Genomic DNA, 14,524 nt, shown 5'->3' with positions numbered 1-14,524 from the left:
AGGGCCGCTTCTAGACATTTCTTAACTGTAAGCAAACAATATTTAGACACCCCCGCCTAGATCATAATAAAAGAGTAGAAAGTTGTAATGGACAAAATTCTTCAAATATATAGTTGTTACAATTGCAAATTTCTTCAATATCTGTAATCTCTCTATGAACATAACGAAAAATGGCGAAATTATAACTAATTGACTGTGGATGAATACTTAACAAAGTTCTAATTTTTATAATTAATAGCATTTTTTTATTAAATAAACACAAGGCACAACTAAGATATATATCTAAATCTAAGATGTATTTTGACGAGAACAATTGAAACATAAAAGTCGAAACAGAATAAAACTCATGAGCTTCAAGTCTAAAATTAACACAGGTTTGATTTGACAAAGAGGTGTGCTCTTATGCTTCATTAAAAGTGTATTTACATAGTATTTTCTAGTTACACGATTATGGTAAATAGCCAATAAATAGTAATATTTCTCGTTTTATTGAGTGTCTTTTTCAATGACCATCAAAATGAGTCCATTTAATCATTCTTGAGATATAGTTGATCTCAAATAATTCTTTATTAATTTTATATGAACTTGTTTAATAAACAACAAATGACAAAAGTGTGTGCCTTAATCGATATTTGTCTTTGAACCAATGGCGGAACTTCAAAATCAGATCCCAGCCGCAAAAATTCTTTCCAGTGTCTCTTAGGCCTATAAAACAATTAAGCCCTTTTATGTCTCTTTCCAAGATAGACGATCAAAATCAGGCAATGAGTAACACAATAAAATCAGACAGAGAGAAAAGTACACAAAACACAACATTGTAAATACAAGCAGTAGCGCACCAAGATTTATCTTTTGGATCCGAAGATTTTTGGGAGTAGCCTACAAAATGCAAATAATTCTGTGTATTTGTCCTCTGAAATTGTGATAATTTTCTTAAAAATTAAAAGTTCTGAGGGATCCAGACCCTCAGACCACCTTCGTTGGTGCATCCTAAACACAAGTATTGCAGTTGACTTCCTTTTGTTTGTTGATCCATTACCATTCCAAAAACATATTTGACAATGATATTCTCAAACAAGGTCGTGGAAGGCTTGTTGGGAGAGGAATGAAGAGCCTGTTATATTTGTATCTTGTGCATACGGCGGGATTGTACGCTGTCTTTAGACGTGCTGCCATAGTGCTTAATATAACATATATTGAAAAGCTTAATTTCCCTACATTTTATATCATATTCGCAAAATATCCCTTTTTAAAAAAGAAATCCTAAATCTCCCTGCGCCGCGGGAAAGTTTCCTCAAGCTAGCATCACTTGTGAGTGAAGCATTGGCGCCAATTGATGTACAAGTCCATTTCAATTGTAAAGGGGTGTTTTACAGCTACCCACGCAAAGATTTGAGTTTCTTGTCTTTTTGATGTATTTTTGTCTGTTTCTCAGTCTGTACAATATTTATTTGAAGCTAAATGATTTTTTTTTCTCATCATAACATTTTCTCCAATAAATATTCACATTTAAAATACAAAATTCATTTTTCAGTTTGGCATCCTTTTCACCTAGCGCCTTCCGCGAACGCGTAGTTCGCAGGATTATAGATCCGGCCCTGCTGCTTCAGTTTCCTATACTTAATGGCCCTAACAATATTTGGTAAACGGTATAACCTACGCAGTTCCTCGTTATGAAATTTCCACTATTCCCTATTCCCATCCCTCTTGGGTCTGAATATTTTACTTAGATTGCATATTAAAATACTTTGAATTTGCGTTCTTCACTCAAAGTAAGCGACCATGTTTCGCAACAATACAGCAGTATTAAACAATATCATTGAAAATAACATTGCAAAGAAAGAGAACCTAGCAAAATATTTGGCTAGTTTTAAGCATGAGAATGGTCTTATTCGAGCTTAAGGCTTAACTGAGATATTTTATATATATGTATAATAGATACGAGTTTTGATTCAATTCGGAATTTGATCTTGTTCTAAGATGATCAGATGAAAATTATTCTAAGACAATGTAGAATTGTTCTGAAATAATCACGTATTAAATATATTAATTTTACAAATGCGTCTGATGATGATACTTAAAACTGTCTTCTGAATCACACCGCACGCTACAAAGTTTACAATAGAAAGGTGCGTTTTCTCGTGAATGGAGTTTTAAATGCCCATAGAGATGACTACTTTGACTGAAGCGCCGCTCACACACTCCACACTGGTATGGTTTCTCGCCTGTGTGGGTACGAAGATGTTTCTTCAAATCAGAACCTTGCCAGAAGCGCTTGAAACACCATGAACACACATGCTTCTTCTTGTAGTCAGCAATATTGGTAATTGTCATTTCCACTGTAATGTTGTCGGAAACATCATTGAAACTGTAAAACAAGAAAACAAACATGTAAGTACATCAATCTCTTTGAGTTTCACATATTACGTACTGTATAAGATAAATGTAGGGCAAGTTCCTATACTATATTTGTACTATAACACAATTGGTACTACTCTATATTACTTTATCGTATTTCCCAGAGTATAAGAAGCATTTTCCTTTTTACTTTTGAGAACAAACCCACAAGTGGAATGCTTCTTATACTCCGATACATAAATTTTGATTATTTCAATTTCAACAAATATTTCCGACTCCGTGTTATTTGATGTCTTCCTTGTTTCCTTATGATGGGCAACAGCAATCTATGTAGAATTCAATGACTCAGTAAAGGTAGTTTGGATACAGCAGTTTTATTTATTGTTTTACAACATGTATGCCTTTCTGTAAACACATAACCGTTACAGACATTTGCAGATGCACGTGCGATTCTACATTTAGTTAAACATGGTTTCACTCCACACATGTTCTTACCTAAAATATCACTTTGTATTTTTTTTTTTTTAAAGAAATCTTTGATATGTAGTGAAAATATTTTTCCTCAGAATGGAATAGAAGAAAAGGGGAGCGTCTTAAACTCTGATGTATCTTATATACCGTCAAACACGGATAATTGCAATTGGGTTAACCATATATTCATTATTTTAAATGATAGAGAAACGAAGGATGATAATAAAATTTGGACACTACAGCCACCATCCTTATTGTATTGTATTTTCATCCTTTTTCACAAATTGAATTTCACAAGGACTACTATATGTATGGTTCGGATACGTCATATAGTACCTCACAAACTACCATAATCACTAGTGTAAGTTGGAACATTGCTACAGGTAGAAATGATTAACAATACTGTTTACCCACTCGGCTGAGACCTCCAGTTGGCAGAGTGCCAGGGAGAGTCTATCTTAATGAAAGGAATGGACTGTAAAAGAAAAAGAAAAGGAAGGAAGGCGTTGGTTATTCGGGTCAGCGGTAAAGGTATTGTTTGCAGCGTTACCAACCCGGCGCAGTAAATCTATACCTGATAAGATTTTATAAATAATAATATGAGAATGAAATCAAAGTGGGCCTACGGCACTGAAAGCACGATAACCGATTATTATTGTCCGTAGGGCATGACTGGGGATCTACGGTGCAAGATGAACAAAAAATAGAGGAATCCAAAATTTAGAGGAGGGGATAAGCACAATACTTTGCCTTTACTGGTTGACGGTATTGGCTCCATCAAGCTCACGCAAGCATAACCACGAAACAGGTAAGAGAAAGAACTAGAAAAATACACTAAACTGCACACGCACAAGCGTATGTGTACTGTAGAGAAAGACAATAACTGAAGTTCTCCAGCGGGTTGTTGGCGCGATCAACTGAATGTCGAAGCCCCTAAAACACAATGCTAGACTGCATTTAAAATGCGCGCGCTCTGTTCACTGCGTGACATCATCACCTGACCAGAATGTATTGCTGATCTGGGACCAATTTACGTAGGCTGGTAACTATGTTTAAACTTCCAATCTTCTTTCTCTCGCTCCCAGAGAAGAAAACGAACACATGTTGTCCGTACATACACATACCCATTTTTCGTAATAGACTCTTCTACTTCTGTCATGCGCAGAAGTGTCAAGAAACCTAATGTCCGAGGGTAAACACGATTAACCCTCTTCGCTCTTAATACATTCTCTAATAATAATAAAAAAAAAAATATTCACTTACAGAATAAAAACAGTTCGAAAGCAGAAATTCTTGAACCATTTTTCTAAAACTTTACATTGATAATAATACCTACTATTTCCAATTTTAATTTCCTGACTTTTTCTTGGTTTTCTTCTTACATGATGGAAGTTTGCTGCCATTGTTTTATATGTATTTACTTTGAGTGTATTGTGTTGAAACAACTGTTAAATATATATTGAATTCCTAATTTCAAAAATAATTTCTTCTTCATTATTATCTATAATAGCAAGCCGTGCATCATCATTGAAAAGAGTTGCTTTTATTAATTGTAACATTACAGCTAAATCATTAACCCTTAAGTATTACACATGTTTTTTTTTTGTCGCATTACTACTACGCGGAGTCTGTCAGACTCCGAACAATATATTGCGGAAAAACTACAGACACGTTGTTAATTTTCGCATACACACTCAATATAATCAAGAAGGTAGAGGAAGCGACAATTTGGAGAGGCGGTAGAACAGGAAGTTATGGTGAACGCGGAGTCTGACAGACTCCGCGCAGTACTTAAGGGTTAATAAATATTACAACAAGAACTAGTCCTAATATTAACTCTTGTGGTACTCCGAAAGCTATACTACTACTGTCTTATACATTTGCTCTTCCTATTCCATTTGAATCTAATTGCTTGTGAGCGGCTTTTGAAATAACCAATTGAGCTAATGAATTATTTAGTGCCCTCTAATACCATAACTATAAAATGTTCCTACAAGTTCTTGACTTGAAACTAAATCAAAATAATCTTTTAAATCAAGTAATATTCCAGTATATGCTGACTTTCCATCGAGCATTTTGTGTATGTATTCTAAATAACTAAAAGTAGTTGTATCTATCTTTTTCCTTTCTGAAAACAATTTTGCACATTATATACAGTGTTATGGTTTTGAAGATAGTGTGTAAGCTGGTTGTTCATTGCAGAGTCTGTGGTACTTGAAAGTTGTGAAACGGGTCTATAATGTTTTTTCTCGATTTTTTTTTATTTTAAAGAGAAATACTTTTTGCTTACTTTAACCTAGCTGGGACTATACCTGAAGAGGAGGAAATGCTTATCAGAAATCGTAAGGTTTTTATAATTTTTAGAATTCGTTTTCACAGTAGCTGAAGAAACCTCATCTAGGGATGAAGGTTACTTGCTTTTAATTTTTCCATATTTTTTGTAAAGTGATATAAACCTCAGAAACATCGTTTCATGCTTGAGTAGTTTGGTATTTTGTGTATATGGTAGCTTTATCGTAGCAACAGAAATAATTTTGTTGACTATCAACAAAATAATTGTTAAAATGGTGACGGTAGTTAAATAAATAGAAAGATATAATCACAATGTGTGGCTAGTCGTTGCAGTATTAACTGTAAGTTCTATTTGTACGAGTTTGCTACTTTAGATGGTATCATGAACATATAATCAGTTCGTCTTGTATCTTATAACGTTTATTCTGAAACCTGCTATACAATTGTATTACCCTCTTCATATTTTCTTCTACTTGACTAAATACTTAGTATTACACAGTTCCTCATCTCGAACCTTCTTTCATATTTGAAGGGTAAGGGGAAAAAAGAAGGAATGTCACAAAACTGCATTTCCGAGAAAACGGTGTTTTAATATTGAAAACCGCGTAAAAAGAATAGGGTTAGATAAATTTTTGCCCCTTTTTACATGGACATGTCTCCATCTACGCATGCATGGCATATACAGTCAAATAGAACCAAGAGTCACCAACAGATAGGACAAAGCACCTGATAAAGCACATACATGGACATTCCTTGTTTTTTCCCCTTACCCTTCATTTGTGAAACGTAAACTTCCCTTTTTTCTTTTTAACCACCTTCTGAGGTTGCTAATGGACGTGTGCCAACTATTATACCATGTTCGCTATATGAATAGAATTGTTTTATTGTAAAATTGTATTTATTATACTTACTTATAATAAACGTGGCACAAGCACATATCTGAATTGCCAGCTTTTATTTATAAGTTGATTCGGTTATATATTACGAAGCTGGTTTAGTACTTCCCGAATAGGTAGAAGTGCAATTTCTGCTTTATTTTTATGTAGATATGTTGTCGATTTAATATGGCTGGTAACGAAGATTGCAGATTATCTGTAAGTAGATTATCTTTAAAAATTACAAAAGGTCTTCTGTAATAAAGTTTGACGGCTGGAAACCATGTTGATTCTTGTAGAATTGTCTTATGTTGAATATAAATTTATAAATGTTTCAAATCCAAGTTGACACGCCATTTTAAAAATAATTCCATGAAGGAGAATTGTAAAGTTAGCGTTATTATAACTGTAAATTGTTTTAGATTTAAGTTTCTTATAGTAAGTAGAGAAATGTATTCCACTAAAATTTGATTATATCAGTGAGAGAGAAAATACGAATTGTTGTACATCACTTTTGTCTTGAAAGATAGGTTCGATTATCTTTTGATTCCATTTCATGCTTTTGTAATATAAAATTCAATTTTTCATTTGCAATTCACTATTTTGGTTGTTTTCCACTTTGAAATCGATTTATCCATAGAATTGGACTAAAAGTATATAAAAGAACTACAAAATAGTGGTAAATAATGTCACAACGATACCATCCTGACTCGCTCTCTCAAGCTTTCCCTACACCAAAATCCGACAATTTCACTTCAGTTCAGTTCAGTTTTCTCCCTTACGGGAGATTTATAAAGGAAGTCCCAGCCTTAGAGCCTTGTGGACTGCTTCACTAAATGTGTTTTAAATAAAATTGTTTGAAGTATATGTACTAAAGTGGCACGTGGCAAAATGGCCGAATTTGTCTGTTTTAAATATAATTGTTTATCACACTGTTAATTATTAAGGAAGGATAAGCGGCGCATGAACATATTGAAATTGAATCACAGTATATTAAAATTGTAACAAATAACAAAATTGTCAAAAATATTGAAATGTAAATAGTAAAAATTGAATAAAAACAGAGCAAAGCTTACCAATACTTAGTGTTTACAGCGCCATCTCTTATCCCCCATCCGACAATTTAAATAACAAAATAGTAACATCTTAACAACTTTCTTTTCTTCTACGTATTAAAAGTAATGGGACTAAAAGCTTCGGCACTCATTCGCCAACCTGAACTATTCTATAGTTAATTCCTCAACAAAGGTTAACTATAGAACAAAACAATTGGAACATTGATTAAGACAAAGGGTAATTCCAGTTTATAAGGCCAAAAATCACAATTAGCTAATGATTAATTACTAAGTGATGAACATCTCGAAGACACTGATCACTTTATATTGCACTAAGTAATATAAATGACTGATCTTAAAATGTAATTGTGCTTACTCGCAGCGGATCCAGAGATTTCTCCTTAACGATAAGAAGCAGCGAAACGAAATTCAATCCAAGCTGGTAAAATAAGGATATTCTTCGATCACCGTGAATATGAGGCAGGTGCGAGGATAATTTATTAATATAGTTGCTTTGTTGCAGCACGAAACAAAAACCAAGAAGCGTGGTATTACGATGAGGGGCATTGTGTTGCTTCACGATAACGTCAGGCTCCACATAGCCAACAGTACATTAATAGAAATTCTAGTTCCACTAGCCTAAAGATGTGATCTGTCCCTATGTAAATTAATTGTGGTTGGAGACTTGAAGAGAAATTTGAAAAGAGATCCACCTTCTGGCGGGTCAAGAAGTGCACAGAAGATGGTGAATAATAGAACTTTCCTTAGATAGCCACCAGAATACTTCCGCAGACGCATCTATTATTGATCACAGTAGGAAATTATGTTACCTATAGTAGAGCGTACTGACATGTGAGAAGGTGTTTCTTTTCTTTTACTGGCCTCCCTCATCTTAAGTTCACGAACTCTTACAAAATATAGAAAGTATAATCCTGAAATATAAAAGATAAAATTATTATCCTTACATCCAACATGCTGTACTGAACAAAATGGCTCATTGATAAATGGTCAATCTACTGTTGCCGCTATTGATGACAATGATAATAATACTAGATAAAGGGACGTTAAACTTCCAACGAATTCTATCAATAATACGCTTACTCCCACCCATGCTGATTTTGTACATTAAGATTTACGCTCTTTTTGGTAAACATTGATTGAAGTCAACTGTGAGCAGTGATGGTAAAGTTTTACTCCTCGATATTTCAGATGTCTTCTCTCAGTTCCATATCTTTTATTGTCATTACATAGAAAATAATTTATCTTCTTAATGTATTTATGTATAAAGTTTAATAGTAGTTATCTCTTATTAAATAAATATAAACTGCCGTTGCTAAATTACATATTTTTGTACTTTCTCATCACTCTGCCATCCGTTTCCGTAATGACCCACCATGTCATCATTAGAACATTTTGGTGCTATTATTGTGTACGATACGTATTATTACCCTGATTATGATTTCAACCATTATCATATTATCTTAGGTTCCTTTTGACACTTTTGCATAACTTCTCCAATTTCGCGCATGGGAAGATTTAATTGTTATTATCTAGAAGGCAAATTGTACGAATGAATTTGTAAATAAGTAATCATTCTGCGTAAACGCATTAAACGCATATTCAATACGAGGAGTGATCAGAAAGTAAGGCTACAAAGCCTGCAATGAAACGTGTATATATTATTTCATACAACTAACACAGCAAACATATAGTACATGCATTAGGTTATTTTTCGACATAGTCTCCATATCGGTTGAGGCACTTATCGCATCGGGGGATGAGTTTGAAGATTCTCTTCTGGTAAAAATGCTGTCCTTGTGTGTTCGGCCACGTTTTCATGAAGTATCACCTCCTTGTCTGAAGCGAAGCGACGGCCTCCTAGTTACTCCTTCAAGTGCGGGAACAGATAAAAGTCGCTTGGAGAGAGGTCAGGGATGTAGGGAGGGTAGTTAATGCAGTGCTGGGTCGGAAAACTCCACTCCTCATCGGTGACGTTTTCTCTACCATCTGCAAATTTTCGACACCATTCTGCGACATGTTGACGAGACATTACAGTCTCTCCGTAACCCTTTACCAGCTGCCGGTGAATTTCAAGCGAAGTTACATATTTCGCTCACAGAAATCGAATAACAGCGGACTTCTTTGCGAGACCAGTTTCCCAAACGAGTCGCCATTTGTGTTTACCTAAAACAAGCGCCGTAGATGATGCGTGGATGAAACTGCACAGTTGCCAAATCCATGTATTAAAATTACTCATGCCAACTCCATTCTTCATTCCTCTATAACAGACTAAACTCTAGAAATTTTGGCGTTGTAAGCTTAATTTCTGATTCTTCCTCGTATGTTGATTTTCTTTTAAAAACGAATGGTACAAATAAACGAATTTCTGGCATAAGGTATGATTTGACATACGTAGACCGAAATTTACATAGATGTTAATATTTCTATACAAATATGTAGATGTTCTATACAAATATGTAAATATGTAAATATATATTGTAAAGAAGTATATCCAATATGCGAAACACACGATACATATACGAATGTTTTAGGATTTATGAGAACGTAAACAAATATACTTCTTTACGTTTTCAAGTTATTTTTTCAGCTTTATTTGCTTGTACAGCTTCTACTGTTCATAACAAGCCTACTGAAAGAGATCATAAAAACCTGCTCACTCTAATTTCATAAAAGCCAACATGAAACGGCATATAGAAACATATTAATACAGGAGAAATTACATAAGGAAGTTCATTTTTCAACTAGGAAAATAAAATGAAATCTTTCAGTTTTATGCCCTACGGTTATGCTGTGTAGGTTAAAGAAAACAGTGATTATAAATATGAATGAAATGATGGAATAAAGATAGTGGTAGAAAACGGAAGAACTCCGAGCACCATGGACAAGATGTTTGTCCGCTACATAACTCACTTGGCGCGAACAGGGATCGAACCAGGGACTCCACGCACGAGAGACGAATGCTCTCCCACTGAGTCGCCGTGACCCCTTTAAAACTAAGCAACACAACGGCTATGAAACGGTCACTTGAATGACATTTGTTATTTTAAAGATTTTTAAATGAAAAAAGATTAAGTGCCAAGAAAATGACTCAAAATACTTTTTCCTGTGTATTCCTATGTCTAACTTATAGACTGTTAAAACAAGAATTTTAGGAATGATACAAAAAAGGGATCAAAAGATTGCGATCTTGACCAATAATTAGATGTTGGGTCAGGAGCCACAAAATTTTTGAATGGCCTCTTGATAAATCGAGTTTCCGCATATTTTACGGAATAAAGACATCAAACTAAGTTAAGTGGTAGTTTTGGTTTGGATACACTATATGAAGTTTTCCAAATAGAAGACGTACAAGAAAACATTTGGTTGAATGAAATATATTGGGTTTTTTGGATCAGGGGCCACAAAAATTTTTAATGACCCCTAAATCGAGATTTTGTATGTTTTACGGAATAAGGGCATCATACTGAGTTAAGTGGTAGTTTATATACCACCATATATAGTTCTCGAGATATAGGGCGTACAAGAAAATACTTGATTGAATGAAATATATTGGATTTTTTGGATTAGGGGTCACACAATTTTTGAATGGACCCTAAATTGAGATTTTGTATTTTTTACGGAATAAGCACATCATACTGAGCTAAGTGATAGTTTTGCTTTAGCTACAGTATATGTAGTTATCGAAATATAAGGCGTACAAGAAAATTTGTAATTGAATAAAAACATTGGATTTTTTTGGATGAAGGGCCATAAAAATTTTGGATGGCCCCTAAATCGAGATTTCGCATTTTTTACGGAATAAGGACATCATACTGAGTTAAGGTAGTTTTGGTTTGGCTGCACTATATGTAGTTCCCCAGACATAAGGCGTACAAGAAAATATTTGATTGAATGAAAAACATTGAATTTTTTGGTTCAGGGCCCACAAAACTTTTGAACGGCCCCTAAATCGAGATTTCATGTTTCTTACGGAATAAGCACACTATACTGAGTTAAGAAATAGTTTTGGTTTGGCTGCACTATATGTAGTTCTCGAGGTATAGAGTAGAGGGGGGCAAGAGTACGTGGGGGGTAAGGATACGATTCCCTAAAATCAGGTGAATATATTCGCGTATGGCAATAATGCATCACGTGGAATTTGATGTTAATGGCGTCTAGAACCTAAACAAGTTTGAGTGTGCTGCGGCAAACTACAAGCTATCTAGGTAATTATTTATGTTTTAATAATAGTTTGATATAATAATGGGACATAAGTAGTTAATGAATAACTTACACAATTTTATAACGATTTCAAAGCACTATAACGCGTTAATTTCTAACATATCCATTGTACTATAACAGTATCTAAGGTGGTGTTTGAGTTTTCGAAACAGATAAACGTGTGAGATAGTGACATCTGCAGTTATTGAATAACGTCACGCTTGCTTATTTTATTCAGGTTTCAGAAATACTACGCTTTGTCCTCTTTTATCTTAAATATCAGTAGTCTTCAGTAATAAATTTCAATGGGCCTTATGCAGAGTCGTTCTGACGCGTGATTAGTGCCATACTAAAAAGTTCGAATACCCTATGTTTCCTGTAGTAGTCAGTCCTTTAGTAATCATACGTTAAAACGACTCTGCATAAGGCGGTATCAGTCCAATGATTGGTATGGGATTCTATAAAGATATATGAAGCTAACCTAACCTAACATTTGACAATATGTGGCTTCATTAAGGATAGGTCGAGAAGTTTTCAAGTTACCCTCGTAGGTGACAAGCATTCTGTAGCTGATGGAATAAGCTGGAAATATATTTTTATAAAGGGTCTAAATATTATCTGATTTTTTTTTTTGTATCCTATGCATTCCCATTACTGATATAAAGAGAATTAAGGATTTTTCTTTTCTTTTTTTGAATGAGAATCTGCAACGTCTTTAGATACAATAAAACCAGTAGGCCTATTTACCGAAGAAATGGAGAACGAATTAGTGCAATATATCACATTACTGGATCAATTCTTCTATGAATTAACTTTAAAAGATCTACGAAGAATGGCATACAATTTTGCTGAACGTAACTAGGTGCCCCATATCCTTTAGCCGTGTGAATCGAATGGCAGAAAGAGATTGGACAGAGTCTTTCCGTCGTAGACATTTAACAATTGCTTTGCAACAGCCTTCAAAGACTGGTCTGGGGAGAGCTCGTGGTTTTAGCAAGCCACAAGTTGTTTTTTTAATTGTCTAAAAGATCTTGTAAGACAAAACGGCTTTTCCTCACGGGATATCTACGAAACTGGAATAAATATGGTTCCTCATAAAGTTCCAAAAGTCGACTAAAAATCAGTTGTGAATAAAACTGTATCTAGTGATTTTGGAGTTAACCTAACAGCTGTTTCTGCATCTGAGTGCTGCTGGTGAGTGCATCTGGTTCCTTTATTCCCCAGATATTTTCCACAAAACAAATGAAACAAGAATTATTCGATGGCTCGCCGCCAGGTTCTGTGGGAATATCTAATTCTGGTTCATCAACTCACGACTTTTCGTAGAATGGTTATATTATTTACACCAACATGTGCGATCAAATTCGGTTACAAAGAAGGTATTTTTACTTGTTGACAATCAGACCTCTCACATTTCAATCGAAGCGATGGATTTCTGCAGGCAAAATAGGATAGTGATGTTGAGTTTACCATCAAATTCCAGTCATAATTTGAAACCATTAGATCGCTCCTTTTTTTGACCCAATGAAATCCTGGTATTCAACTGTGTGTGATAAATGGATGAGGAATCATCCATCCCACATAATTCCAAGATGCGAGTTTGTTTACTGAGGCTTACTACAAAAGAGACGCATAAAATACTTCGTGTGGAGTGTTGTACTGTATGGGGCGGAAACGTGGACATTACGTAAAGGTGATGAAAATCGACTGGAAGCCTTCGAAATGTGGGTGTGGAAAAGAATGGAAATAATTAGTTGGGCCGAGCGGAAAACGAATGAGAGAGTGTTAGAAATGGTGGGTGAGAAAATAACACTTTTAGATATTATTAGGAAGAGGAAGAGAAACTGGTTGGGACATTGCCTAAGAAGATATTGTATCATGAGGGACGTCCTAGAGGGTATGGTGGCGGGAAAGATAGGGAGGGGGCGAAGGAGACTACAATTAATGGATGATATAAAAACAGAAAGACCATACGTGAAGACGAAGAAGTTAGTGGAGAGCCGTGGAGCATGGAAGCTTCTCAGCTGCGGCAAGTGACCTGCCAATAAAGGCAGAATACCTATGATGATGATGACTACAAAGCTGCAACCATTGGTATCCATCCTTCAAGAATCTAGAGTTGTCCTACTGAATCCAGATGTGTTCACTGAAGAAGATTTTCTTCCTTCTATTGTGGATGTGATAGACTTAAATGTATAAGCCAGGTCTGAAGACGAAAGCATTCCTGAAGCAACAAATCAAGCATCAGACCTGAATAGAGCCCAAAATCGTTCATCGGATGATTCACTGGAAGTAAAAAGGGACCCATGCGGTGCATCCAGATCAAACACTCCTTTGGCAGTTGCTCGTCCTACTCCATCTGTTACCAAACCTTTAAACAGTAACGCTAGATCCTCACTAGAAGCAAGCAAGAGCTCATGCTGATCGTCCACTTCAAACACTCTTCTCCCGGTTGCTCGTTCTCATTCATTTGTTACCTAACCTTCAACCAGTATTACTGGGTTCTCACTAGAAGCAAGCAGGAGCTCATGTGGATTATCCACATCAAACACTTCTCTGCTGGCTGCTCGTTCATCGGTTACCAAACCTTCAACCAATAAACTAGATCTCTACTGGAGGTAAGCAGGGGCCCATGTGGACCATTTACATCATGCACTCCTTTGGTGGTTGTCAGTCCTCCTCCAACTGCTACCAAGCACTCAACCAGTAGATCTTGATCCTCTCGAAGTCAATCAGAGATTCTGACACCCTCTGCTTTCAAGCAGAACTTACTTTCGAAACGGCGCCCTCCAAAGAGCAAAGGCAATCATCATCTTGCACCAGGAAAGCTACAACCGAAGTTGTAGCTACAACTCCTTAGGTCAGTGAGGAAGTAGTGTACGAGTGTCCATTATGATATATCATTTACAGTGATCCACCAATAGAAGACTGGATCAAGTGCGCAAGATGTCATGAATGGTGGCATGAACAATGCACATCATATAAAGGAGTAAGCACCTTCATCTGTGATAATTGTTAATGCTCTTTTGGGTGCGTACTCTTGCCCCTTTGATTTCGTACTCTTGCCCCACATATAGGGGCAAGAGTACGAATTTGAATGTTTTCATTTTATGAGTTCTAGTTCCTCTAAGAATAGAGGTATATAAAAGTTGAGTTCACATTTCGTAAAGAAGAGTTCAAGTTTTGTGTTCCATGTAAAAGTTTTCCGTTGTAACTATTTTTTACCAAAATATATAAGTTTAATTAAAATTT

General features: G+C 35.4%; 1 protein-coding gene across 1 annotated transcript in view; it reads right to left on the bottom strand.

Annotated features, from left to right (window-relative positions):
- Positions 1 to 249: 249 nt before the first annotated feature.
- The window catches only part of LOC145680650 (uncharacterized), a 191,181-nt gene continuing 176,906 nt past the window's right edge, over positions 250 to 14,524 (bottom strand). Inside the window, exon 4 of the mRNA XM_081751363.1 lies at positions 250 to 2,368. Coding sequence (XP_081607489.1) covers positions 2,053 to 2,368 — 316 coding nt within the window. The 3' untranslated portion in view covers positions 250 to 2,052. The remainder of the gene's footprint in view (positions 2,369 to 14,524) is intronic.

This window comes from Thermobia domestica, chromosome 3 (assembly GCF_964235325.1).
Source record: "Thermobia domestica chromosome 3, izTheDome1.hap1.1, whole genome shotgun sequence".
Classification (NCBI taxonomy): domain Eukaryota; kingdom Metazoa; phylum Arthropoda; class Insecta; order Zygentoma; family Lepismatidae; genus Thermobia; species Thermobia domestica.
This window is presented reverse-complemented; position numbering and strand designations above follow the sequence as displayed.